The sequence below is a fragment of the Bufo bufo genome, chromosome 2 (genome assembly GCF_905171765.1).
Source record: "Bufo bufo chromosome 2, aBufBuf1.1, whole genome shotgun sequence".
NCBI lineage: Eukaryota > Metazoa > Chordata > Amphibia > Anura > Bufonidae > Bufo > Bufo bufo.
This window is the reverse complement of record NC_053390.1, coordinates 220,389,936-220,416,918: the sequence shown is the minus strand read 5'-3', so window position 1 is coordinate 220,416,918 and position 26,983 is coordinate 220,389,936. Positions and strand designations below refer to the sequence as shown.

Below are 26,983 nucleotides of genomic sequence, written 5' to 3'. Positions count from 1 at the left end.
TCAGACTAGCCAGATTCGCGTTGCTGATCAGGCTTCCTTGACCCCTAGGTGCTGGGTCTTGGCTCATAAGCTTCCATGCCTCCGCTGCTCGTCTTGGGTTTCTCCATGAAAACTTTTATCTTGCTGTTTCTGCAGCCAATCACTGTCTGCAGTGGAGATCTGCTCCCCTTGCATCACATGACTAATTAACATAATGCAAGGGAAGTAGTGGATTAAAATAAACTATCCCCCTCCTTAAAAGGCCAATCACTTGAGAGGTGCCACTGCAACCAGTGACCGCATCAGCACTCTCCATACACCCCCCCTCCCCTCCATCTAAACAGAGCGCTCTCCATACATTTCCCCCCCCCCCCCCCTCCTCTCATCTACACGGACTGCACCCCTCACAATTAGTTACAATACCGGGGGGGGAGAAATGTATGGAGACCTGCAGCCGCAGATTTCTCCCCCCCCATTGAGCCACATCAGGAGTAAGCCCCTCCCAGGCCTGTCAAGTGGCCTCTCCACTCTCTCTCCTACCATTTCCTGGGTCCGGAGGATGTTCTTCCCCCGCAGCAGAGGCATACCAAATAGACCTCAGGCCTGTAGCGTAGGCAATCTGTGGCGGGGCAAGGAATTATTGTCTCCCATGCCCCGCCGCAATATTCAGCTACAGCACGGCAGCCCTGTCACAAATGGCGACAAGCTAAAAAGTATTGTCGCCATCTGCAAATTTGAAGGCGCATTGGCGACCATTTTGGTAACCATCCTGAGCGCTGCACTGCCATGACTAGTCCCCTACCACTTCTGGCACTCCCCTTTCTGAAAGCCAAAGTTTAAGTTTATTGCATTTTGTAAACAAAAAGTTAGATATGTCAAAACTGCGTGACTCCCCCCAAAATTACACCATTAGATACTGATTACCTCTCCTGAGCGCAGGTCATCAATATATTACATGCACAACCTTTTTACCCATTTTATAAAGTTTGTGTTTAAAATAATTCAACTTTGCTTAACCCTCAGCAAATGAGCATGTATACAGCTCTGTGTATCCTTTTTGTTTTTGGAGCATGAACCCACTGGTCTTCAGTTCTTCAAACCACAAATTATTGTGTAGACGTAAACACACACAGATTTGTAGCTAGTAACGTGGCATTTCAGCAGCGAGCACAGTGTATATTTCTTAGGCATACTGTCACTTGGACTTTCACTGCTCAGAACCTCCTTGTTATAATGTGTGGTTCATGTAAAGGGGATTTCAATAAAATCTAAATACAAGGACACAAAGTTGTATCATTCATATTGTATTTAGGGCATCTGTTTGAAAACTGCTCCCAAGGTTAACCTCCTAGAGGTTTCAATGACTAAGCCATAGTAAACCATATATTTGAGGCTTAAGAGGCTATGTTGGGATGTGATTTTTGTGTTTTTTTTTTTTTTTAAATAATTTCTTGAAGATAGCTGCTGGTTTTACCATTTATCTTTTCAGGGACTGAACCAGTTGCAAACTTGGGAGTTTCTTTCCCTGCGTCTTGTGGGATCTGAATTTGAAGGGGTTGTCCTTATATTTAACTGGTGCCTGCAGCCTGTCTCCACTATGGAAAGAATCGTGCTTACCTGCTACCCACTGCTGTCGTCCTTCGTAATGGCCCCAAACCAGTCTTCTGGTCATCAGCTTGTTTACCTCCTCACGGACATGGTCACCTGGGTTGCTGAAGCCAACCTGAATCAGTCATTGGCCTCAGAGGCCGGAGACCATGCCCGGGAGAAAATAAACAAACTGAAGACCAAAAGATGGACGCGCAGGTCCATAGAGGAGGCAGGCTACTCGCATCAGTAAAGTTAGGTATTGTGGGACAACCCCTTTAAACTGAAGCACAGGCAAGCATGGTGAGCATAGACTTTTCTAATCATCTCTAGAGAAGCTGTTTGGTACTCTGCCATACAGTTGTAAAAGGTTGCTCTTAAAACTCATTATACACCGTATGTGACATTTTTTTTCTTTTGCAATTCCTGTCTGTGTGGGAAGCATAGCAGGTTAGATACAAAGGGTTACCATCCTAGCTTTAGTCAGGACCATCAGTGTCTGTTGGGGCACATGCAGTACACAGCAGTGAGTAGAGCCAATATCTGTTAACGAATCCCATTATCGAATAATCGGCTGAGTCGTTGCTATGCGGGCTGTCAGGCGCTATGCCTGCGGGTCCTTGAACTTTAAATCACTGCATCTTTACCTTTCAATGAAGCTCCAGTAAAAGGCAGAGCGGGCGGCGGCGTAACGTCACTTACTCACGTGACGCGCAAGCTCTGCCTGCTTAGTTCATAAAGTGGGCTGAGCAGGCGCGTCACGTGAGTAAGTGATGTTACGCAGCCTCCCGCTCTGCCTGTTACTGGAGCTTCATTGTAAAGTAATAAAGATGCAGTGATTTAAAGTAAAAGTTACTGCCGGTTAAGGAATACTGCTCTGATCTGTGCACGGTTATGGGGAGGGGGGGATCTGTGGATGACACTGCTATGGGGGAGATCTGTGGATGACACTATATAGCATAAGATGCTATATAGTGTCATCCATAGATCCCGCCCTCCCCATACCAGTGCCATCCACAATTTGTTTTAATATGGCCTTTGAACATAATTTTTCAAGTGAAATCATATAAACCCATTTTGGTGGTTTTTTTTTCCCCCCGATTTTAATCTATGAAATGATCGACAACTAATTGATTATTCAAATAATCGTTAGCTGCAGCCCTATTTTACACCCATGTGCGCAATGGACTGCACATGGACCCATTCATTGGTTAAATTCTATGTCCATTGGCCATGGCAAGAATCTTGCAGCATGCACCAGTAGTCCGTATTATGACCCTGATTTGTTCTTTCAAGTGTATGAATGTGGAAAAAAATGGATGCCATACTGCTGACTTGTGTAAATTGAATGCAACTTAAAAATCACCAACATAGTCAGGCTTTAGTGATTCACAACTTGCAAAGACAGATTTATTATGGGTGCACTGTACAAATGGTGGGGCTATTTTTCTCCAGCACTGCATGCACCAAATTTCTGAACATGGCTGTGATAGCGATATCCAGATATAAAAATGTATTGTTAGGGCTCATGCACACGACCATTGCCGTGGCTGCAAACAGAGGGTCCGCAATATACAGGCACCAGCTGTTTGCACACCGTATCATGGTTGCGGACCCCTTGATTTGAATGTGTCTGCAATACTGAAGAAGTGGTGTGTAACAGAGGCACTGAAGCGCTACGGAGTATTTCCATGGGGTTTCTCTCCGTGCCCCCACACTGCAAAAAAAATAGAACTTGTTCTAATTTAATTTTTTTTTATTTTTTTTGTAATGCTCACTGACCCATTCAAGTTAAATCCACAATTCCTCTCATTTATGTCTTTAATCGACTACAAGAATGCCTATCATCATATCCCTATTCACCAGCTCTCAGAAGTACCTACGGTTCGCACTAAATGGTTCGGACAGTTCCATCCACCACTTCCAGTACATCGCTCTTCCATTTGGCATCTCCTCTGCACCCAGAATTTTTATAAAACTCGTGGTAGAGATGGTGGCTTATCTTCGCCGAGAGGGCATAACTATCACTCCATACCGCGACGACTTTCTCATTCTCGGCAGGACAGAAGAAGAAAACCTATTGGCAACTCACAGGTTTTCGGAAACTTTAACGCGTCTCTGTTGGATTATAAACCATAAGAAGTCTACACTCACTCCATCCAGGAGAATAAGGTTCCTAGGGGTAGAACTGGACCCTACTAAAAATCTTTCTGCCTCAGGACAAAACAGAGATTCTGATAAGAAGGTCGTGGAGTTTCAGAGATCTCACATATGCTCCATCAGGGAAGTCATGAGCTTATTAGGATGCCTAACCGCCTGCCTACCTTCAGTACCTTGGTGCCAGAGCCACACGAGAATAACCCAGGGCTGGATCCTGAGAGAATGGAATGGAAGACAGGGAGACCTGGACAGATGGATCCGGATACCACAGTCTGTGAAATCTGATCTCAACTGGTGGAAAAGGAAAAGACTACTCAAGGGACTGGATTGGTTGAACCATCCAGAGGTTCAAGTAATAACGGACGTAAGTCTTGAGGGCTGGGGAGCCAAAATAGGAGACTATTTTATTTTTTTTTTTTTTATTTTTTTTTTAGGGATACCTGGCCAGAGGACATAAAAAGAAATTCATCGAACTTTAGAGAACTATACGCAGTTCTCAAGGCCAAAACAAAAGGAGAAGGTTTGTTAAAAGATCAGCATCTAAAGATCCTGTCCGACAACACCAACGGTGGCATATCTGAGACCCCAGGGAGGGACAAAGTCCAGCCTGCTAGGAGAAGTGGCAAAAAGAATCTTCTCTTGGGCAGAAAGAAACACCTTATCGCTATCCGCTGTCCACTTGAAAGGATGCGAAAATACAGTGGCAGACTACCTGAGCAGAGAGAGAAAAGATCCGGGAGAATAGTCCCTGAACAGGAGGATCTTTCACAGGATATCCGAAAGATGGGGTCATCCCGAAATAGATTTATTTGCTTCCAAACGAAACACTCGGGTAGATCTTTTTCTCCCTAAATGCAAGGGACAGACCTTGGGCGATAGACTCTCTATCAATACGCTGGAAATGGAGACTAGCATACACATTCCCTCCAATACCTCTAATCCCTCGAGTCCTCCAGAAGTTCCTAGGAGAACCAACCACTCTAATCCTGATAGCTCCTCTATGGCCAAAAAGGAGCTGGTTTTCCACACTGAAACAGCTGTCGTTGGAGGGTCCTTGGGAGATCCCCTTTCAGAGAGACATGCTAGTCCAGGGCCCTCTTCTACATCACGACCCAAGAATATTCAGACTAGCTTTTTGGATCCTGAGAGCGAGACCTTAAGAAGTAAAGGCCTTTCAGATAGAGTAATCCTCACCCTCAAAGCCAGTAGGAAGAAAGTTACATCTTCCATCCATCTTAAAATCTGGAAAAGATACTGTTCCTGGTTAGGGGTGGATCACCCTGACACCTCCTCTCCTCCCATCAATAAAATCTTAGATTTCCTTCAGAACGGTTTGGAATTGGGGTTAAGACCTAGTACCCTGAAGTTACAAATATCTGCTCTTAGCACCTTCTACGACTCCAGCCTAGCCGATCACAGGTGGATCAGGAGATTCATCAGAGCAGCAATCGGACTAAGACATACTGTTAAATCTAGGGCTCCCACTTGGGACCTAAACACCGTCCTGGAAGGTTTAACAAAACCTCTCTTCGTGCCGCTGTCTGATATTTCTTTAAAGCACCTTTCCCTAAAAACTGCTTTCCTGATAGCAATAACCTCAGCCAGATGTATCGGAGAACTTCAGGCCCTTTCCTGCAAGGAACTGTATCTCCAGATCAAAGAGGATCACATTTGTTTTAAAGCTCGATCCCGGGTTCATCCCTAAAGTGTTCTTCTCCTTCCACCGTGACCAGGAGATATTTCTACCCTCCATTATCAGGTCCCAGGATAGAGGGACAGATGATAAAATATGCCTATTAGATGTCAGAGATGCAGTCATTCAATATCTTGAGACTACCAAGGAATTCAGGAAGGATAATAATCTTCTAATACAGTTCTCAGGGAGAAATGGGGGAAAAAAGTTCTCTAAATCCTCCATAGCTAGGTGGATTAGATCCACCATTGAGTGTTGCTATTTGATTCAGGGCAAATCCAGCCCTGGGGTCATTAAAGCCCATTCCACTAGGGCCACTGCTGCCTCTTGGGCTGAGAAAGGAGGTGTCTCACTTGACCAGAGCTGTAAGGCTGCAACCTGGTCAAGTGTAAATACCTTTGTGAGACACTATCGTCTTAGTCTTCCGGACTCTAATGAGACTTTTTTTTTTTTGCCGGAGGGTTCTCCAGGGGATATCCCCACCCACTTAGTCATTTGTTACCTCTCATTGTGGCTGTCATGGTGGATGAAATGGAAAAAACGCAATTAGACTTACCAGTAATTCCGTTTCCTTGAATCCACCATGACGGCCCTAAAAATAAAGAATAAAAAATAAGTGTGTGTGTGTGTGTGTGTGTGTGTGTATATATTATATATATATATATATATATATATATAAATAATATTATAAATTTGGTACCTGCATCCCTTGTAATGGAGGCCATTTTGGCACAAAAAATGGAAAAAGGCAGTCGATCCAACACTCCCTGAATTTTATGGCGCATAACAGGTATTTAGTGTTAGGACCCGTCTAACAGAGATCGCCTTGACGTTCGGCAGACGGGCTTAGATGGTTTTGTACAAAATGCATTGTCCAAGCATCTTTTATAAATAAGTGTAGTATTAGCACCATAATTTTTGTAAGCATTGTTGTACTTTGTCTGATTTGCAGAGTGCTGCTGCATTGTCTCTTTTTTTTCCCTCTAGGTCTTTGCCATGGCAGCGTGCACCTGCGCACTGGGAGGTGCTGACTAACCCCCTTTTTTGGTATAAAAAAAATAAATACCCTTGGGGGGTACACCACATATGCTGCAGATTTTTTTTTTTTGCAGCATATAGATGAGATTTCTCAATTTTTATCCATTTTGCTGGTACTGTAAAACAGTAAATTCGTGGGAAGCAAATATGCGGCATTTCAGTCCAGTGTGGATGTTGCCCTGTTAGATTGATGCTTGTTGGTCCTGGACAAGCCTTTTAACTTTGTTTCCCTTGCTGCTCGACTAATTGATCTGGAAGACCTTTTTTGCTTCTGTTTGCTGAAGTCTTCAGGTCAAAGACGAAAAAATTCCAGTCATCTGTAATATGTTTCAGGGTTATGTTTGCTCCTGTTGGCTGGCCTGGTACTTTCATTTCTTGTGCAATCTCAGGCATGTTGAAATGTTAAAGGAAAGACATTAACGAGGGTGGTGTTTGACATAAGAGCTAGTTCACATGTGGCATATGTGGCAAAATTTTCTCTGCTGTGACCTTGGGTTTCACAGTTGACCATATTAATTATACATTTCTAACTGTCCTTGCAGGGGCTGTAGCTGTACTCTAATCATGTGGCAGTTGGGAACTCGCTGTCTGTGACAGCAGGGCTCCCCATAGAGAAAGCAATGATGGATTTTTTCACAGTCCCTGCATTCTCCACCGACCTGTATATAGTTCTCAATGAGTCCCAGCAGTCATGTGATTCCTGGTAGTCTGGTGTCTGCGTTAGACCCAAATCTGCTGTGCAGTGAGGTTGTGCAGCCCTGTACAACCTCTTTGGGGTCTGTATTCCCCCTGTAACTTGGGCTACTACAGGAGAAATCAGCAAAAAAATAAAGTTATGTTTAAGGCCTAGTTCACACAAACGTATGGCTTTTATAGTTTTTAGCGGTCCGTTTTTCACGGATCCGTTGTGTTTCCGTTTTTTCTGTATGCCATGTACAGTATACAGTAATTACATAGAAAAAATTGGGCTGGGCATAACATTTTCAATAGACTGTTCAGAAAAAACGGAATGGATACAGAAGACACACGGATGCATTTCCGTATGTATTCCGGTTTTTTTTGCGGGCAATAGGACATGTTCTCTTTTCTTTCAACAAAACGGAAATAAGGAATGCATACGGAGTACATTCCGTTTTTTTTGCGGAACCATTGAAATGAATGGTTCCGTATACGGAACACAAAAAAAGGCCCGTACACTCACAAAAAAAACCACATTCGTGTGAACTAGGCCTAAATGTCTCTCGGAGGTCTCGTTTGACCTTATGGGGGGGCGGGGTGGCATAAAGACAAAATAAAAATTATGGCTTCACATCACAGCTTTTAGCTCTCCCTAATATGACCATAGCACATACAGTAAAAATATCAAAATGACTTACAGTACAGACCAAAAGTTTGGACACACCTTCTCATTCAAAGAGTTTTCTTTTATTTTCAGGACTATGAAGGCATCAAAACTATGAATTAACACATGTGGAATTATATACATAACAAACAAGTGTGAAACAACTGAAAATATGTCATATTCTAGGTTCTTCAAAGTAGCCACCTTTTGCTTTGATTACTGCTTTGCACACTCTTGGCATTCTCTTGATGAGCTTCAAGAGGTAGTCCCCCTGAAATGGTTTTCACTTCACAGGTGTGCCCTGTCAGGTTTAATAAGTGGGATTTCTTGCCTTATAAATGGGGTTGGGACCATCAGTTGCGTTGAAGTCAGGTGGATACACAGCTGATAGTCCTACTGAATAGACTGTTAGAATTTGTATTATTGCAAGAAAAAAGCAGCTAAGTAAAGAAAAACGAGTGGCCATCATTAGTTTAAGACATGAAGGTCAGTCAGCCAAAAAATTGGGAAAACTTTGAAAGTAAGGGCTATTTGACCATGAAGGAGAGTGATGGGGTGCTGCGCCAGATGACCTGGCCTCCAGTCACCGGACCTGAACACAATCGAGATGGTTTGGGGTGAGCTGGACTGCAGAATGAAGGCAAAAGGGCCAACAAGTGCTAAGCATCTCTGGGAACTCCTTCAAGACTGTTGGAAGACCATTTCAGGGGACTACCTCTTGAAGCTCATCAAGAGAATGCCAAGAGTGTGCAAAGCAGTAATCAAAGCAAAGGGGATGTAAAAAAAAAAAAGGTAACTTTCACACAGTCAAATTATCATGAATGAGCATTTATACAAATGCTCATCCCCCGAAAATTTGCCTGATTATCGGTCAGTGTAAGAGGACCTTTAGGCCTCGTGCACATGGCCGTTGTGCGGCGGTTCCGTGTATTGGGGACCGCAATTTGCAGTCCCCAATGAACTGGCAACAGCTGGGACGGATCTAGACCCATTTCACTTGAATGGGTCTGTGATCCATCTGCACCGAAAAAAATAAAAAATAAATCGAACATGATTTTTTAAAAAATTTTTTGCAGTGCGGAGGCACGGACAAACACCACGGAAGCACTCCGTAGTGGTTCCGTGCCTCCGTTCAGCACTGCAGCTCAGGATTGCGGACCCATTCAAGTGAATGGGTCCTCATCCATGATGCGGGGAGCACGCGGCCGGTGCCCGCATATTGCGGACCCTCTGTTTGCAGGCCGCAATACAGCGACGGCTGGGCAACGGCCGTGTGAATGAGGCCTTAGGGTAAGCTCAATTGTGAGATAAATGATGTATATTCTGCACAGCTAAATTTTGTGTGGAAAATACACTGCATTTACAGTAAATGAAATCTCATCCACACACTGCAGAGAATTTATACTGTGAGTTTTATCCATGGCTTTTAACTTTGCAATGCAAAGGTTAAAAGCATGGGATGACCTGCCATGATCCTGGCAGCAATGCCACAATGAAAACCAGCTATTTCAAGCAGGTTTTGCAGTAGCAGATTTCAGCCAGATCTACTGCTGTAAAAATTTGCAGCGGGCAAGCGATGTGTGGCTGGACCCTAAAGGACCAATTTAGGCTACTTTCACACTAGCGTTCGGGGCTCCGCTTGTGAGTTCCGTTTTGAAGGCTCTCACAAGCTGCCCCGAACGGATCCGTACTGCCCTAATGCATTCTTAGTGGATGCGGATCCGCTCAGAATGCATCAGTCTGGCACCGTTTGTCCTCCGCTCAGCAGGCGGACACCCGAACGCTGCTTGCAGCGTTCGGGTGTCCGCCTGGCCGTGCGGAGGCAAACGGATCTGTCCAGACTTACAATGTGAGTCAATGGGGACGGATTTAAAGTTGACCCATTGACTTTCAATGTAAGTCAAAAGGGATCAGTTTGCATGTAAGTCCAAATGGATCTGCACCTAAACGCAGGTGTGAAAGTAGCCTTATACAGGTGTTTTTTTGTTTTTGTTTTTTGCGCTCATTTTGGAGCGTTTCTGCCTCAATTGGATTTAAAATAAGATTCAATGCGCATTGGGGCACAACAGGTGCAGATCTTTCCCTTTTAGCTTATCTCTGTGCAGTCTCCACTTCAGTGTTTTTGGTCAGTGATTTCCATCAGTGATTGTGAGCCAAAACCAGATGTGTGAATGAGGCATAAATCCATGGTCTTAGTTTTTTTGGTACAGATCCGCATAAAAAGCTCAAGCTGAAAATGTAGCTCTGTATTGACGTGAACACCGGTTGGTTAAAAAAAATGCATCAAACTGTATGAAAAAGCATGCATGTTAAGAAATCAGCGGGTGGCCGCATGCCCGGCTTGCTCTTTGCTTTGGGGCCTGTTCTGGAACTAGGAGTGGGTCCCAACATTGGACATTTCTTGCATATCTCTAGTTTCACACTTGTATGTACAGTCGAGGGAACATGCTCTGTGTGATGACTGCAGTTCCCAGGCAGAGCAATGCTCCTCTAACCCAAACTTGCAGCATCATAAAGATCTATGATGCTGTGAGTTTGTGCCCGATCGTGGGTCTACGGTCATAATGCTGCTTACCGGTCAGTGGTGCAGTATTCTGTCTGGGAACTGCAGCCATCACACAGAGCATGTTTCTGACACCAAATACGTGGGAAATGAATGGTTCTGCATATGTCCATAAAAAACCAGAACGGACATGTAAATAAAATAAGTTTGTGTGCATGAGCCCTAAGTCAGGGATGCTCAACCTGCGGCCCTCAAGTTGTTAAAGTACAATTTCCACCATGCCCTGCTGTAGGCTATCCAGGCATGCTGGGAGTTGCAGTTTTGCAACAGCTGGAGAGCTGCAGGTTGGGCATCCCTGGCCTAAAGTTTATCGTGGGAGTACTCCTTTCAATAGTTTAGCTTGGAGTGAGAGTACAACTCTGTTTGCATAAACCCCCACCTCTACCAGATTGCTTTAAATGTGAGCCACCAGCATACAGGTAATTCATTATTTGGAACTGATTCTTATAGAATAGGATAAGGAACAATTGATTTTTTTTTTATCTGGTGATTGGACCTAAAGGATATTAAGAATGCCAGCTGGTAATTCCCTTGCTATGTGCTGCTTTTGTAAACTGGTATTATAGGACAGATCACAGCCTAATATTGGTCTATGTAGATCTGATTATTAAGTGTTCTTGCATGGCAAGACCACTTACTGTTATCTCACATATATATTCTTAATATTCTAGCCAAATTCACCACCCTAACTCCTCCCACAGTTTAGACTACATAGACAGTAATATAGCAAAACGTGCGGATTGTTCCCGATTGGTGTGCTATTACTTTGTGGAACAATTTGCCGAATGGTTCACAAAATATCAGCTTTTTTGTGGCGAAATTGATCCCATAGGAATGAATAGCGGAATGTTTAAATCAGGACATGATTTCTAAACTGCCACCACTCCCTCATTTTCAAGGCCACCTACACTTCTTGTATTAAAATGTTCAGCTATCCCTGCTGGCACTAAAAAAAATGTCCAAAGCTAAGCCATAGTCCTGATAGTTTTCACAATATGACCATTTGTTTGCAACCAGCGCTGCCCATTGACATTCATTGAAACTCCACTCTAGCCACCTCAAATTTGAAGGGCAATTTCTAAACTGTGACTGTGCCTTCATTTTTTAATATTTCAGAGACATACTATGCATCAAAATGTAGGGTCTTGTGATTCTCACAATATAAAGCTCTTCGCTGTAGGATTTATAATTTATAAACTACAACCGTCTGAAGATGGCAACCGCCAGTGAAGTGAGCAAGTTGGAGCAGTTTGTTTTTAACTCTTCTCTGCCCTTACTGTAGAGTGAGTTGCCATAGGATCCCAGGTGTGTGAGCAGCCAGCAAAGTGACAAAAGCTAGAGTGGGAGCTGAAAAATCAGGACATGATTTCTAAACTGCTACCACTCCCTCATTTTCAAGCCCACCTACACAAATTGTCTGCTAATGGTTTTTATACTGATGGCCTCACTGATAGTGACAGCTCTTTGGATCTCATCTTGAGAGTTGACAGCAACAGATTCCAAATGCAAATAGCACACTTGAAATTAAGGCCGAATGCACACGGCCATGTTCCGCGGCCGAGAGCGGTCCGTGGTAACCCGGCCGGGATTCCTGCTGACAGCAGGAGCGCACGGAGTCATTGGTTGCTATGACGCCGTGCGCTTCATGCCGCCGCTGCTGTACAGTGATACACTCATATAGATCATACGGGTGTATCACTGTACAGCAGCGGCGGCATGAAGCGCACGGCATCATAGCAACCAATTACGCCGTGTGCTCCTGCTGTCAGCTGGAATCCCGGCCGGGTTACCACAGACCGCTCTTGGCCGTGGAACACGGCCGTGTGCATGAGGTCTAACTCTGGACTTTTTATCTGCTCATTGTAATTGGGATAATGAGGGAATAACACACACCCGGCCATGGAACAGCTGAGAAGCCAATTGTCCCATTACTTTTGGCCCCTTAACAAGTGGGAGGCACATATGTAACTGTTGTAATTCCTGCACCGTTCACCTGATTTGGATGTAAATACCCTCAAATTAAAGCTGACAGTCTGCAGTTACAGCACATCTTGTTTGTTTCATTTCAAATCCATTGTGGTGGTGTATAGAGCCAAAAATGTTACAATTGTCGATGTCCCAATATTTATGGACCTGACTGTAAATGTGTGTTTTAATGTAAGTGTGAAGCACTTTGGGCAACAACATTGCAATTAAATGTGCTATATAAATAACGTTAGAGTGAGAAATGCACTTCATCAAGCTTGCCATGTGCACTTTATAAATTTGATCAATCAATTGGTTAGTGTAATGTTTACTAATCTTTACTCACTCCAAACACTCCATAAAGTTACTCTGCCCAGTCCAACCTTTCCACGGTTACTCCAGCCACTCCAACCACACAAGTTACTCAAGCCACTCCACCCAGTTACTCCGCCCACTCCAGTTGTAGACTACTGGTGGAGGCAAGAACACTTCACACAATTTCCCCAGAAACTGTAGCTTTTCTAGTTCTAGATATACTTATTAATGCAAAGGTAATAAGTAGTATGGTAAAGGACCCAATGTGTTGCTAGTTTTCATGTTATCACATTCAGTTGTGAGCTGAGGGTGGAGCGCTGCTGGTGGGGAGATTGCACATATGACCACAGCATAACATTATGTGCTAATCCTTAGTTAGATATGACACCGTTGCAAATGGCAGCGTGCTTCTATAATTGGTCCATATGACTATGGCATGACACAGAGACCTGGTTCTCCCCAATAGCATTTCAAGTAGCCAGCAGATCTGCCTCTTTTTCGCACAGTACGGTCTTTATCTTGGTCAGTGTACCAAGTATGGTTCATTGTCAATATGTCTAGCAACTAAAAGGGTTAAAATCCTGCTGCACCCTTTTCCTGCTGATTGTCAGTATCTGCTCTTTATTGCAGTATTACTAGTGCATAGAAAACCTACATGCTATACTCTGTGCCCCTCACCCAAATTTTCAGGAGATGTCACTTCTCTAAAATTATATATATATATATATATATATATATTTTTTTTTTTTTTTTTTTTTACACCATTTGCTGTTGTAGTACCTCATGTGACATGTCTGTGAAGGTTCTCATTTATCCAGGTCATGGTATATCTGTAAAGAATAAATCCAGGCAACTGGACGTACTGTAGATTTCGTAAACTTTTCACTCGTTCTTCCAACGAGCTTTCTCAATTCTGAATGACTTTACAAGAATTCTCTGGGAATCAATATATAACTGAATCAACATCTGGTAATTATACCCAGTATGGGGTCAGAGGTCATTATACCCAGCATGGGGTCAAAGGTGTTGATTCAGTTATCCTAATTGGAGTCGGTAGGTGATAAAGACTTCCCAGAAAAAGGTGTTAAGACAGCATTGTATGTGGCAGACAATAGATGTCTAACCTCCCCCCCCTCCCCCCGTCTCTATTCAAGCTTGGCTTCTCCATTTTTACGTAGATGGCCTCCTTCAAACCTCGTTTGTACCAATCTGCCTCCTTATCCAAAACACGTACTTGACTGTCTTCAAAGGTGTGACCTGTTTCTTTTTAGATGCAAGTACACGCCTGAATCTTGACCAGAGGTTTTGGCTCTTCTATGCTGAGCCATACGCTGATGTAGTTGTTTTGTTTCACCGATATACAGTTCTGAGCATTCCTCATTGCACTGGACTGCGTACACAATGTTGTCCATCTTGTGTTTTAGGCGTTGGGTCTTTGGGGTCAACCAGTTGCCTCAGTGTGTTCCTGGGTTTAAAGCAGACCGGGATGTGATGTTTATTAAAAATCCTTTTGAGTTTCTCAGACACCCCAGCTACATGTGGGATAACCATATTCTTGCGTCCATCATGCTTCTCGCCCTCACTGGTTGTCAAAACAGAAGGAAGGAGAAGAAAGAGCACCAAGACTAAGGCCCAAACTGGATACCCACAAGTTTTAAGTGCCCCTCTGAGGTGTTTGAATTCCTTCGCCTTGGCCTCTGTGCTGGTGGGGATTTTCTCTGCCCGGTGGTGTAGTCTGGATAACTCCCAGTTTGTGGTCTAGAGGATGGTGGGAATCAAATAGCAGGTACTGGTCTGTGTGTGTTGGTTTTCGATAGACCTCTATTCCCAGCTTCCTTCCCTCTTCCACTGTTATAAGACAGTCCAGAAATGCCAGTTTGTTCTGCATATCTTCCCGCGTGAAATTGATGTTATGATCCACTGAGTTGATGTGGTCGGTGAAAGCCTGTAACTCTTGTTTATGAATTTTAACCCAAGTGTCCTCCACATATCGGAACCAATGACTCGGCGTAATTCCCTTGAAAGTGGTCAGGGCTTTCCTTTCTACTTCCTCCATATACAGGTTCGCTACAATAGGTGAGACTGGTTGATCCCATGTTTTTGCTTGTAGAACTTGTCCTTCTACTTGAAGTAGGTGGTACTCAGACAAAGGTCCAGTAAGGCACACACTTGGTCTGTTTTAAATTCTTTTTTTTTTTTTTATTCAAATTTTAAGGTTCAAGAAGTAATTCTGTTTTACAATAAAATGATACTGAAAATCTATATCATAAACCTAAAAGGATTGGTCTACATAGCATTAAATGTCATGACATGTATTACAATGAGATTATACAACAATCAAGTATTAATGTGAAAAAGGAAAATTTCTAGTTCTCAAAAGTTATTGAACCTATAACCATTGACGCTGGGGTGACAGGCAATCAAATTTCAAGTAAGGACCGAAGTCTTTATTGACAACATGATATTGTACTTGCCATTTGTTAGGCCTCTTTCACACTTGCGTTGTCCGGATCCGGCGTGTACTCCACTTGCCGGAATTACACTCCGGATCCGGAAAAACGCAAGTGTACTGAAAGCATTTGAAGACGGAACCGTCTTCCAAATGCTTTCAGTGTTACTATGGCACCCAGGACGCTATTAAAGTCCTGGTTGCCATAGTAGGAGCGGGGAGCGGGGGAGCAGTATACTTACAGTCCGTGCGGCTCCCGGGGCGCTCCAGAATGACGTCAGAGCGCCCCATGCGCATGGATGACGTGATCCATGCGATCACGTGATCCATGCGCTTGGGGCGCCCTGACGTCACTCTGGAGCGCCCGGGGAGCCGCACGGACGGTAAGTACACTGCTCCCCCGCTCCCCGCTACACTTACCATGGCTGTCAGGACTTTAGCGTCCCGGCAGCCATGGTAACCACTCTGAAAAAGCTAAATGTCGGCTCCGGCAATGCGCCGAAACGACGTTTAGCTTAAGGCCGGATCCGGATTAATGCCTTCCAATGGGCATTAATTCCGGATCCGGCCTTGCGGCAAGTGTTCCGGATTTTTGGCCGGAGCAAAAAGCGCAGCATGCTGCGGTATTTTCTCCGGCCAACAAACGTTCCGTACCGGAACTGAAGACATCCTGATGCATCCTGAACGGATTACTCTCCATTCAGAATGCATTAGGATAATCCTGATCAGGATTCTTCCGGCATAGAGCCCCGACGACGGAACTCTATGCCGGAAGACAATAACGCAGGTGTGAAAGAGCCCTTATGTGTCTATACCACTACAGTATCCTAAATACTTTGGGGATTTAACCAGCTTCTAAATTACTGAGTGTGACAACCTAGTCGAGTCATTCCAGCTATATCTCAAAGAGAACAGTAACTTGGGGGGAGAACAATTTAACAGGGGAACCACGGGTGGGGGGGGGGGGGGGGAGTCAGGTTTAATCTAACCTTATGAGTACAGGGTCAGGATAATGAAGTTTAGTAATTAAAGATGTTCAGTCATGGCATCTTTTTTCTAAAAGTTTGATCTAAGGGTCCCATGTTTGATGGTATTTTGGCTTACACACACTTGGTCTGGGCTAAGTTCTGTTCTGCAGCCTAAGGTGTTGTCTAGTAGCAACTGTTTCCTGACTGTTTCAATTGCCTCTGTAGTGGGTATGCAGGTGAAGAGGGATGTAACATCATAGGAGACCATTGTTTCTTCTGTGCCCAATACCAATTTCTGTATGTGTTCTGTATGTGATGTTGTGTGTTTCCAACCAAGGGCGCTAGGATTCTGGCTAAGTATTTTGCCACATTGTAGGTCAGAGTAGATGCTGCTAATTGGCCTGAGAGGGGTCCCGTCCTTATGTATCTTAGGAAGTCCATAAATACATGGAGGGGCTTCCCCATGGTAGAGGCAATGATACATGGCCCGATCAATGATTTTATCCTTTTCTACAGGGAGTGCAGAATTATTAGGCAAGTTGTATTTTTGAGGATTAATTTTATTATTGAACAACAACCATGTTCTCAATGAACCCAAAAAACTCATTAATATCAAAGCTGAATATTTTTGGAAGTAGTTTTTAGTTTGTTTTTAGTTTTAGCTATTTTAGGGGGATATCTGTGTGTGCAGGTGACTATTACTGTGCATAATTATTAGGCAACTTAACAAAAAACAAATATATAACCATTTCAATTATTTATTTTTACCAGTGAAACCAATATAACATCTCAACATTCACAAATATACATTTCTGACATTCAAAAACCAAACAAAAACAAATCAGTGACCAATATGGCCACTTTTCTTTGCAAGGACACTCAAAAGCCTGCCATCCATGGATTCTGTCAGTGTTTTGATCTGTTCACCATCAACATTGCGTGCAGCAGCAACCACAGCCTCCCAGACACTGTTCAGAGAGGTGTACTGTTTTCCCTCCTTGTAAATCTCACATTTGATGATGGACCACAGGTTCTCAATGGGGTTCAGATCAGGTGAACAAGGAGGCCATGTCATTAGATTTTCTTCTTTTATACCCTTTCTTGCCAGCCACGCTGTGGAGTACTTGGACGCGTGTGATGGATCATTGTCCTGCATGAAAATCATGTTTTTCTTGAAGGATGCAGACTTCTTCCTGTACCACTGCTTGAAGAAGGTGTCTTCCAGAAACTGGCAGTAGGACTGGGAGTTGAGCTTGACTCCATCCTCAACCCGAAAAGGCCCCACAAGCTCATCTTTGATGATACCAGCCCAAACCAGTACTCCACCTCCACCTTGCTGGCGTCTGAGTCGGACTGGAGCTCTCTGCCCTTTACCAATCCAGCCACGGGCCCATCCATCTGGCCCATCAAGACTCACTCTCATTTCATCAGTCCATAAAACCTTAGAAAAATCAGTCTTGAGATATTTCTTGGCCCAGTCTTGACGTTTCAGCTTGTGTGTCTTGTTCAGTGGTGGTCGTCTTTCAGCCTTTCTTACCTTGGCCATGTCTTTGAGTATTGCACACCTTGTGCTTTTGGGCACTCCAGTGATGTTGCAGCTCTGAAATATGGCCAAACTGGTGGCAAGTGGCATCTTGGCAGCTGCATGCTCAGTTCATGGGCAGTTATTTTGCGCCTTGGTTTTTCCACACGCTTCTTGCGACCCTGTTGACTATTTTGAATGAAACGCTTGATTGTTTGATGATCACGCTTCAGAAGCTTTGCAATTTTAAGAGTGCTGCATCCCTCTGCAAGATATCTCACTATTTTTGACTTTTCTGAGCCTGTCAAGTCCTTCTTTTGACCCATTTTGCCAAAGGAAAGGAAGTTGCCTAATAATTATGCACACCTAATATAGGGTGTTGATGTCAGACCACACCCCTTCTCATTACAGAGATGCACATCACCTAATATGCTTAATTGGTAGTAGGCTTTCGAGCCTATACAGCAAGACAACATGCATAAAGAGGATGATGTGGTCAAAATACTCATTTGCCTAATAATTCTGCACGCAGTGTAGTTGTTGTAGTAGTATAACCTTCTTGTAGCCACTGGTTGGGTCTCGTCTTAGGGCCTCATATGTGTTTATCATCCAGGAGTGTGGTCACCTTGGCATCGTAGTCGGATGTATTAAGTACAACCGAGCATCTTCCTTTATCCTCAGGCAGGGTGATGATGTTTGTGTCTTTCTTCAGGGATGTAACCGCCCTCTTTTCTTCTCTAGTAAAGTTTGAAGGAGGTGGTTTGGCACTGGCCAGAGCGGCAGACACTTTAAGGCGAAGTTATTCAGCCTCACCCTGTGATACTTTGTTGCTGTGGATTGAGGCTTCAGTGGCTGAAATAATATCAACTATTGGTATGGTTCTCATGTGACATGTTCTATGGTTTTTGAGGCTTTAAAGGGGACCAGTCACTATGATAATGCAGTGTAATCTGCAGGCAACATGTTATAGAGGAGCTGAACAGACTGATTTGTCATTAAAGATTGAGTTTAATCGGTAATTTAAGAACTGCTTATTCTTGGCTTTGAAGTCAAGGAGGCGGTCCTATCAGTGATTGACAGCCTGCCCCCAGGTAGCATCAGGTTAAGGGCTCATGCACACAGCTGTTGTCCAGCCCTGCCCGTATTTCTGGTCCTCAATATGCGGGCATCGGCTGTGTGCACCCCGTATCACTGATGCGACTCATTCACTTAAATGGGTCCGCAGTCTGGAAGGTCGGTGCAGAATGGAGGCAAGGAAGCACCATGGAGTCTTTCCTTTGGGGTTTCTGTTTATGCCTCCACACTGCTAAAAAGTAGTGCATGCACTACTTTTTTGTGGTGCAGAGGGCCCACGGACCCATTCAAGTTGAAGGAGTCTGGATCTGTCTGTGGAATCCGCATAAATGTTGCCCGTGCCGTGGGGTCCACAAATTGCGGTCCCCAATGCATGTGTATGAGCACTCTGTATACAGTGAAAATTGTGGGCATTGAGTGCTAGCACCCCTCTCTAACCAGCACTGCTTCACATGGCTTACACTACCTTCAGAGCTCCTAGCCTTCCTGCTAGGCGTGGGCGTCCTTCCATAGTCCTACTGTGCGGCAATCTAGTACTCTGAAGACTTTTCAGGCCAAAAAATGTTAAAATATATTTGCTGGGTGTCCACTTAATAAAACTTTGTCGACGTTTCTGTTTTTCACTGACGTGGGCTGTCCGCATTTTCTGAATTTTCCTTTTTTCAGAACATGCACAGTGTAGCCTGGGGTCCAGGTCTGCAGGGGGGAGTGGGTCTACAGAGGTCCTGAGCAGCGGCACTATAGAAGCTGTGTGATCGCACAGTTTAGAGGGAACACTACTCCCATGCACAGTCAGCATCTGTACCCTTGGTGGGCCCATGGTGGCCACTTCCCCTTCCCACTAGCTACACCTCTGCCATGTTTTCCACCATTCCCGAACAGTTTTTGTATGGTGGGAGGGCACATCATGCTGACCGAGTGGGGATGGAGGTAGTTGGTTGTCCTACTTTCTATTAGGACATGACTGTTATGGGTAACTGGCTGATAGATACAGTCCTGATCAAAAGTTTAAGACCACTTGAAAAATGGCAAAAAATCATATTTAGAATGGCTGGCTGGATCTTAACCGCCTCTGGACCGCCTAACGCAGGATCGTGTTCCGGAGGCGGCAGCTGCAGGCAGAGTCACGCATATACGCGTTATCTCGCGAGACGCGGGATTTCGCTCAAAGCCGGCCCGCACATGCGCATCGCGGGCCGGCAAAAGTTACAGGACAAGTTCGTCATCAACCTGCCAGCCAATGATCATCGCTGGCAGGTTGATTTTCAAAAAAACTAATCACAAGCCATCTAACACCTTATTTATAAATAGAAGGTGTTAAATGGCTTCTCTGCCCCTCTGCTGGTCCTTTTGGTCGGTTGGTTCCAGCAGAGGAGCAGACATCACAGTGAGTACACACCAAACACTTCACTTAGCCCCAGATCACCCCCAATTAACCCCTTGATCACCCCTGTCAATCACTAGTGAAAGGGAAAAAAGTGATCAGTGTAAACTGTCACTTTTTTTTCATCCACATTGATCGATGCGAATGAAGAAATCTGTGCCGTTCATTTCTTTTCAGCCCAGAGGCTGAACGGAAAAAAAAAAATCTCATTACCCGTATGCTCAATATAAGGAGAATAGCAGAAACTCCTAATGCTGGCCATACATGTAATGATTGTGGAGACCCTCAAATGCCAGGGCAGTGCAAACACCCCACAAATGACCCCATTTTGGAAAGACACCCCAAGGTATTCGCTGAGGGGCATATTGAGTCCTTGAAAGATTGAAATTTTTGTCCCAAGTTAGCGGAAAGGGAGACTTTGTGAGGAAAAAAACAAAAATCAATTTCCGCTAACTTGTGGCAAAAAAAATCAATTTCTATGAACTCTCCATGCCCCTCATTGAATACCTTGGGGTGTCTTCTTTCCAAAATGGGGTCACATGTGGGGTATTTATACTGCCCTGGCATTTTAGGAGCCCTAAAGCGTGAGAAGTCTGGAATCCAAATGTCTAAATGCCCCCCTAAAAGGAATGTGGGCCCCTTTTGTGCATCTAGGCTGCAAAAAAGTGTCACATGTGGTATCGCTGTACTCAGGAGAAGTTGGGGAATGTGTTTTGGGGTGTCATTTTACATATACCCATGCTGGGTGAAATAAATATCTTGGCAAAAGACAACTTTTCCCAATTTTTTTATACAAAGTTGGCATTTGACCGAGATATTTCTCTCACCCAGCATGGGTATATGTAAAAACACATTCCCCAACTTCTCCTGAGTACGGCGATACCAGATGTGTGACACTTTTTTGCAGCCTAGGTGGGCAAAGGGGCCCACATTCCAAAGAGCACCTTTCGGATTTCACAGGGCATTTTTTACACATTTTGATTTCAAACTACTTCTCACACATTAGGGCCCCTAGAATGCCAGGGCAGTATAACTACCCCACAAGTGACCCCATTTTGGAAAGAAGACACCCCAAGGTATTTCTTGATGGGCATAGTGAGTTCATGGAAGTTTTTATTTTTTGTCAAAAGTTAGTGGAATATGAGACTTTGTAAGGAAAAAAAATAAATCATCATTTTTCGCTAACTTGTGACAAAAAATAAAAAGTTCTATGAACTCACTATGCCCATCAGCGAATACCTTAGGGTGTCTACTTTCCAAAATGGGGTCATTTGGGGGTTTTTTCTACTGTCTGGGCATTGTAGAACCTCAGGAAACATGACAGGTGAAACAAGTCAGAGCTGCTTCAAAAAGCAGAAATTCACATTTTTGTAAACGCTATAACTTTTACCCAAACCATTTTTTTTTCACCCAAATATTATTATTTTTTTTATCAAAGACATGTAGAACAATAAATTTAGAGAGAAATTTATATATGGATGTCGTTTTTTTTTAAACCTTTTACAACTGAAAGTGAAAAAATTTCTTTTTTTTTTGCAAAAAACTCGGTAAATTTCGATTTAATACCAAAAAATGTCAGCAGCAATGAAATACCACCAAATGAAAGCTCTATTAGTGAGAAGAAAAGGAGGTAAAATTAATTTGGGTGGTAAGTTGCATGACCGAGCAATAAACGGTGAAAGTAGTGTAGTGCAGAAGTGTAAAAAGTGGCCTGGTCATTAAGGGTGTTTAAGCTAGGGGGGCTGAGGTGGTTAACAAGGTTCCAAGTAGAGCTTCAACATGCAACAAGAAGAAATGGGAGTGAGACAAAACATTTTTTGAGCATTCCATTTAATGAAAACAACGAATAAACTGAAACAGGCTGTTTATCAGCTGATCAAAAGTTTAGGACCACACCTCCAAAAAATAACTAAAACCCCCCCCCCCCCCCAAAAAAAAAACAGAAATCCAACTTCCAAACATGAACTCAGTAATAAGTAGCTCAGCCGTTATTGTTTATCACTTCAAAAATCAGTTTCGGCATGCTTGGTGCAAGCGTTTCCATGAGGTGAGTGGGAACATTTCTCCAAGTGGTGAAGACTGCCGCACGAAGGCCATCTACTGTCTGGAACTGTTGTCCATTTTTGTAAACTTCCCTTGCCATCCATCCCCAAAGGTTCTCAATTGGATTTAGATCAGGGGAACACGCAGGATGAGCCAAAAGAGTGATGTTATTCTTCTGGAAGAAGTCCCTTGTCCTGTGGGCATTGTGTACTGTAGCATTGTCCTGTTGAAAAACCCAGTCGTTACCACACAGACGAGGGCCCTCAGTCATGAGGAATGCTCTCTGCAACATCTGGACATAGCCAGCGGCCGTTTGACGCCCCTGCACTTCCTGAAGCTCCATTGTTCCACTGAAGGAAAAAGCACCCCAGACCATTATGGCGCCCCCTCCACTGTGGCGCGTAAACATCTCAGGTGGGATCTGCTTCTCATGCCAGGAACGTTGGAAACCATCAGGACCATTATGGTTAAAAAAAAATCTTATCGGAGAATAAAACTTTCTTCCACCTTTTGAATGTCCCATGTTTGGTGCCCTCTTGCAAAGTCCAAACAAGCAGTTCTGTGGCGTTCAAGGAGACGAGGTCTTTGAAGACTTTTTTTGTTTTTGAAGCCCTTCATTCTCAGATGCCGTCTGATGGTTATGGGGCTGCAGTCAGCACTAGTAAGGGCCTTAATTTGGGTCGATGATCGTCCAGTGTCTTGACGGACAGCCAATTGGATCCTCTGGCTCAGTGCTGATAAAATTTTTGTTGGGTCTTCCATTTGACTTTTGTTCCATAACCCCCAGTCTTACTGCGTCCCACCTTCAACAACCCGACCACGTTCAAAAAGGGAGTTTTTTTTTCCCTTTGCCATCACAACGTGTGACTACCTGACACGAAATGTCAATGAACTCACATCTTTGCACATATTTAACCTTTTAAAGGCATGTGGTCCTAAAATGTGGATCAGCTGAAAAACAGCCTGTTTCAGTTTTTGTTTTTCAATTAATTGAATGCTCAAAAAATGTTTTGTCTCCCTCTCATTTCTTGTTGCATGTTGAAGCTCTACTTGGAACCTTGTTAAGATCCAACAATGTAAAATGATATTTTGCCATTTTTCAAGTGGTCTTAAACTTTTGATCAGGACTGTATAACCTATGAAAAATTAAAAATGTGAAATATAACGCTCCTAGCTATGGTGCATTTTATAGCACTGTGTAGTATTAAAGTTCCTTCTAAGTAGCGAGCATGACGCTGGTAATTTCACATAAGTGTTACAAGGCATCTCTCGCAATACCATTGCTACAGCGGAACCGAGGTGCCTGTGACACTGACGGCTGTGTCAGTAAGTTGAATTTGTACAATTAGATCACCACCACTATATTAAGGGGCTGTCCTAATATGTTGGTGCACACAACACTGCAGCTTATTGAAATCTAGCCATATACCCATTTTCCAGCATGTTTCACCAACTCCTTGCGGTGCTGGTGTACCCACAACTGCAGCAGTAATCACTGACCTCAGAGGGTAATCTGGTACTGCATCTCTGCTCCATTGAAGTGAATGAGACTGAGCTGCAGTTCTGCACACAACCTTTGGACAGGGGTTGCACTGAAGAAAGTAGCATTATCTTCCAATCCTCTGCCAGCCCTAGTAATGAATGCATAAGGCCTCATTCACACATACGTGGATTTTCCCATCCTGCTGAGTGCACGGAGTCATTGGTTGCTATGACACCGTGCTCTTCGTGCCGCTGTACAGTAATACACTAATAAATCATACAAGTGTATTACTGTACAGCGGTGGCACAAAGCGCATGGCGTCATAGCAAGCAATGATTCTGTGTACGTATGTGTGAATGAGGTCTAATTCGGAGAGTAAACCTTTCTCCTGCATGTAATAGAAATTTAGCATGGTTTTGTTCTCCTCTTCTGACAACCTCCCATTTCTTTTTCTCTTTGCAGAATGTCCGTATCGACCCCAGCAGTGGCTTTGCTTATGAAATGTGGAGGGATCTCCCAGTACCCTTCTTCATGTCAATCTATGTTTTTGAAGTAATGAATCCTAAAGAAATTACTTTGGGAGAGAAACCAAGGGTTGAAGAACGTGGGCCTTACGTTTATAGGTATGGCGGTGTTCATGTAAGAAGAAAACTACCACTTTCTCAGGGATAAACTGGGACTTAAAGTGGCCCTTAAAAAAACTGTACAGTTAAATTCAAGAGGGCATTTTCTTCTGCAAGCCAGATACAGAAGTACCAGATGCTCCTAGCATTAATTAGATTGCGATGTACCCAGCCGGCACCTGTGAGGAGGGCTTGTGCAGTCCTTTGGGCACCGGGCCACCGGAAATTTTTACTGTAGGGACCGTGGCTAGTCTGCCCCCTGTAATTTGCAGTAAATGTGCATTAGTTCACTGGACACTTGACTAATGCCTAACTATACTTCTGTGTGTCCACCTCACGTAACCCTACTGTTCACAACCCTCACTCATGCTTCTGAAGTTATTGTCCTGTAGTGAATGAACGTTAGGATCCCTAAGGGAAGTGAAGTTTACACAATTCCTTAATGTGTTCTGATAGTTTTATGAACATAGGGGGAAATTTATCCAAACTGGGGAAAAGGAAAATTGGTTTAGTTGCCCATAGCAACCAATCGGATTCCACTTTATATTTTTCAGAGCTCTTTTGGAAAATGAAAACTGGAATCTGGTTTCTATGGGCTACTAAGCCAGTTTTCCTTTTTCACCAGTTTTTGATAAATCTTACCAAATTTCTTCTGTTGGCTTCCGAAGTTATTTAAAAATGGACCACTATAGTTGAGGAAATGTCAAACCAGGTTGGCTTCCCTGCATAATCTGTTCTAGCATGTAGGCTGGTCAATAATTTTAATCCGGTAAACCTTGTCCTATAAGGCCTTCAAACACATTGTGCTACTGTCAGCTGAACCTGCTGTTTTTAGTGGGACTATACAATAATCTAGTGTGTATGGGGAGTGGGACTAATATCCACCATAATCCGAACCTCACTCCTATCGCCAAGACTTCTCCTGAGCTACACCAGTTCTCTGGAAGGCCCTACTCCAACAAATTAGGTTAATTCCCATCAGTTTTTTTAGGTGCTCCCTGAAAACGCTTTTTTTTTTTTTTTTTTTTTTTTTTTTTTAGGTTGGTCTAGCTAGCACATTCCCTAATCAAATTTTTTTTTTCCATTCAACTCCCAAACCCAGACAGGATAGGACACTTCTGCAGGAGTAATAACAAAATGGCTGCATGCACTTGGACGGGATCTGTGTTTTGCAGTTCCGTGACTTTCAGAGTACAGAACATCTACAGCCGTGTGCATGATGCCTTAGTCTGTAGTGGTACATTGTTTGCTATCAGCTGTTCAGAACTACCTTACTCTCCGATGTCTGCTGGAGCTGTGGAGGAGAAGGGCTGTTCACTACAGGCGTATAACTGCCCAACCATAACCACTTTGGAGGCTGGTAAGGGCTGAACCCGTAAACCACAGTCAACTTGTGTGCCCTTAGCATCAGACTGTGCTGGGAGTTTGTCTTTACACACTTGCCTTGAAATCACGTCAAGTCAGATCACTAGCCACAGTTGGCTGGTCCTCTGTGTGAGTACTTTGACATGTATGGCCCATGTCATTGTAGTTAACTGGATACAGTCACAGCACCCAGATAAGTGAACAGTTTAAGGACACATTTATGCAGGCCAGTAAAAGGCCGGTAAAAAAAAATGCCTGTGCCAAAGTAAGACTACTTTCACACTAGCGTTAATATTTTCCAGTATTGAGATCTGTCATAGGGTCTCAATGCCGGAAAGAAAGGCTTCCATTTTCTCCCCATTTATTGTCAATGGGGACAAAAACGTAACTGAACAGAATGCTCCAAAATGCATTCCGTTCCGTTCTCATACCGGAGAGCAAACCGCATCATGCTGCAGTTTTCTTTCCGTCATGGGATGCGGCACAAGACTGATCCGTCACGACCCACAATGCAAGTCAATGGGGATCCATTTAACTCTGACACAATAGAAAACTGATCCATCCCCCATTAACTTTCAGTGGAATTCATGACTGATCCGTCTATGGTATGTTAAAGATAATACAACCGGATCCGTTCATAACTGATGCAGATGGTTGTATTATCAGTAACGGAAGCGTTTTTGCTGAACCCTGCCGGATCCAGCAAAAACGCTAGTGTAACAGTAGCCTAATGTGTAGAGGTCCTAGACAACCCCTTTTAAGGTCTCTATCTTCAAAATAATTTCCCCCAGCCCTCCCCGTCTTCCACAGTTCTGGCAGGCAAAGGGTTGGAGTGGGGCTGGTGAAAATATGAATTAATGCTGGACAACCTCTTTTTAGAAAATGAATTCTTCTAGTATGCTGTTTTGAAGTGTAGTGGTGTAAAGTCAAAGTGTCTTGCTTTACAGAGAGCGCAAACAGAAAACAAACATAACTTTCAATGAAAATGGAACCGTATCGTTTGTGGAAACGAGAAGTTTCCAGTTTGATCGTGAAAAGTCTGCAGGAAGCGAAGATGATTATGTATTGGTCCCAAATCTTATTGTCATGGTAATTTTTTTATCATTTAAAAAAAAAAAAAAAAAAATCTATTCTGTATTTACTATTTTAGAAATGTCTTGCATACTAGAATTGTTACAGGATCCACTGTAGGGTCTGTCTTTTTATATTTTATTTTTTTATGTAAATTTACATTTCTGCAGTGGGTAGTTTTGTCTACACTCTGAGAAGAAGCCTTGTCCTATATCTGTTTTCCATATTTGCTGTGGGCTTTGAGTTGAAGAGGGATAGGAGCATGGCTCACAGTAGTCTAGCATTTATCTAAAGCTTCTGTCGTATTTTTACTATTTGTGAAGGTATGGTTTCCTCTCGTTTAAATAAGAGCTCTTTTT

At 43.6% G+C, this 26,983-nt stretch overlaps 1 protein-coding gene across 3 annotated transcripts in view; it reads left to right on the top strand.

Moving 5' to 3' along the window:
* The window catches only part of SCARB1 (scavenger receptor class B member 1), an 83,959-nt gene that overhangs the window by 33,472 nt on the left and 23,504 nt on the right, over positions 1-26,983 (top strand). For all 3 annotated transcript variants that reach the window (XM_040416225.1, XM_040416222.1, XM_040416223.1), the window contains exons 2-3: positions 24,028-24,188; positions 26,501-26,642. In XM_040416225.1, coding sequence (XP_040272159.1) covers positions 24,028-24,188; positions 26,501-26,642 — 303 coding nt within the window. The remainder of the gene's footprint in view (positions 1-24,027; positions 24,189-26,500; positions 26,643-26,983) is intronic.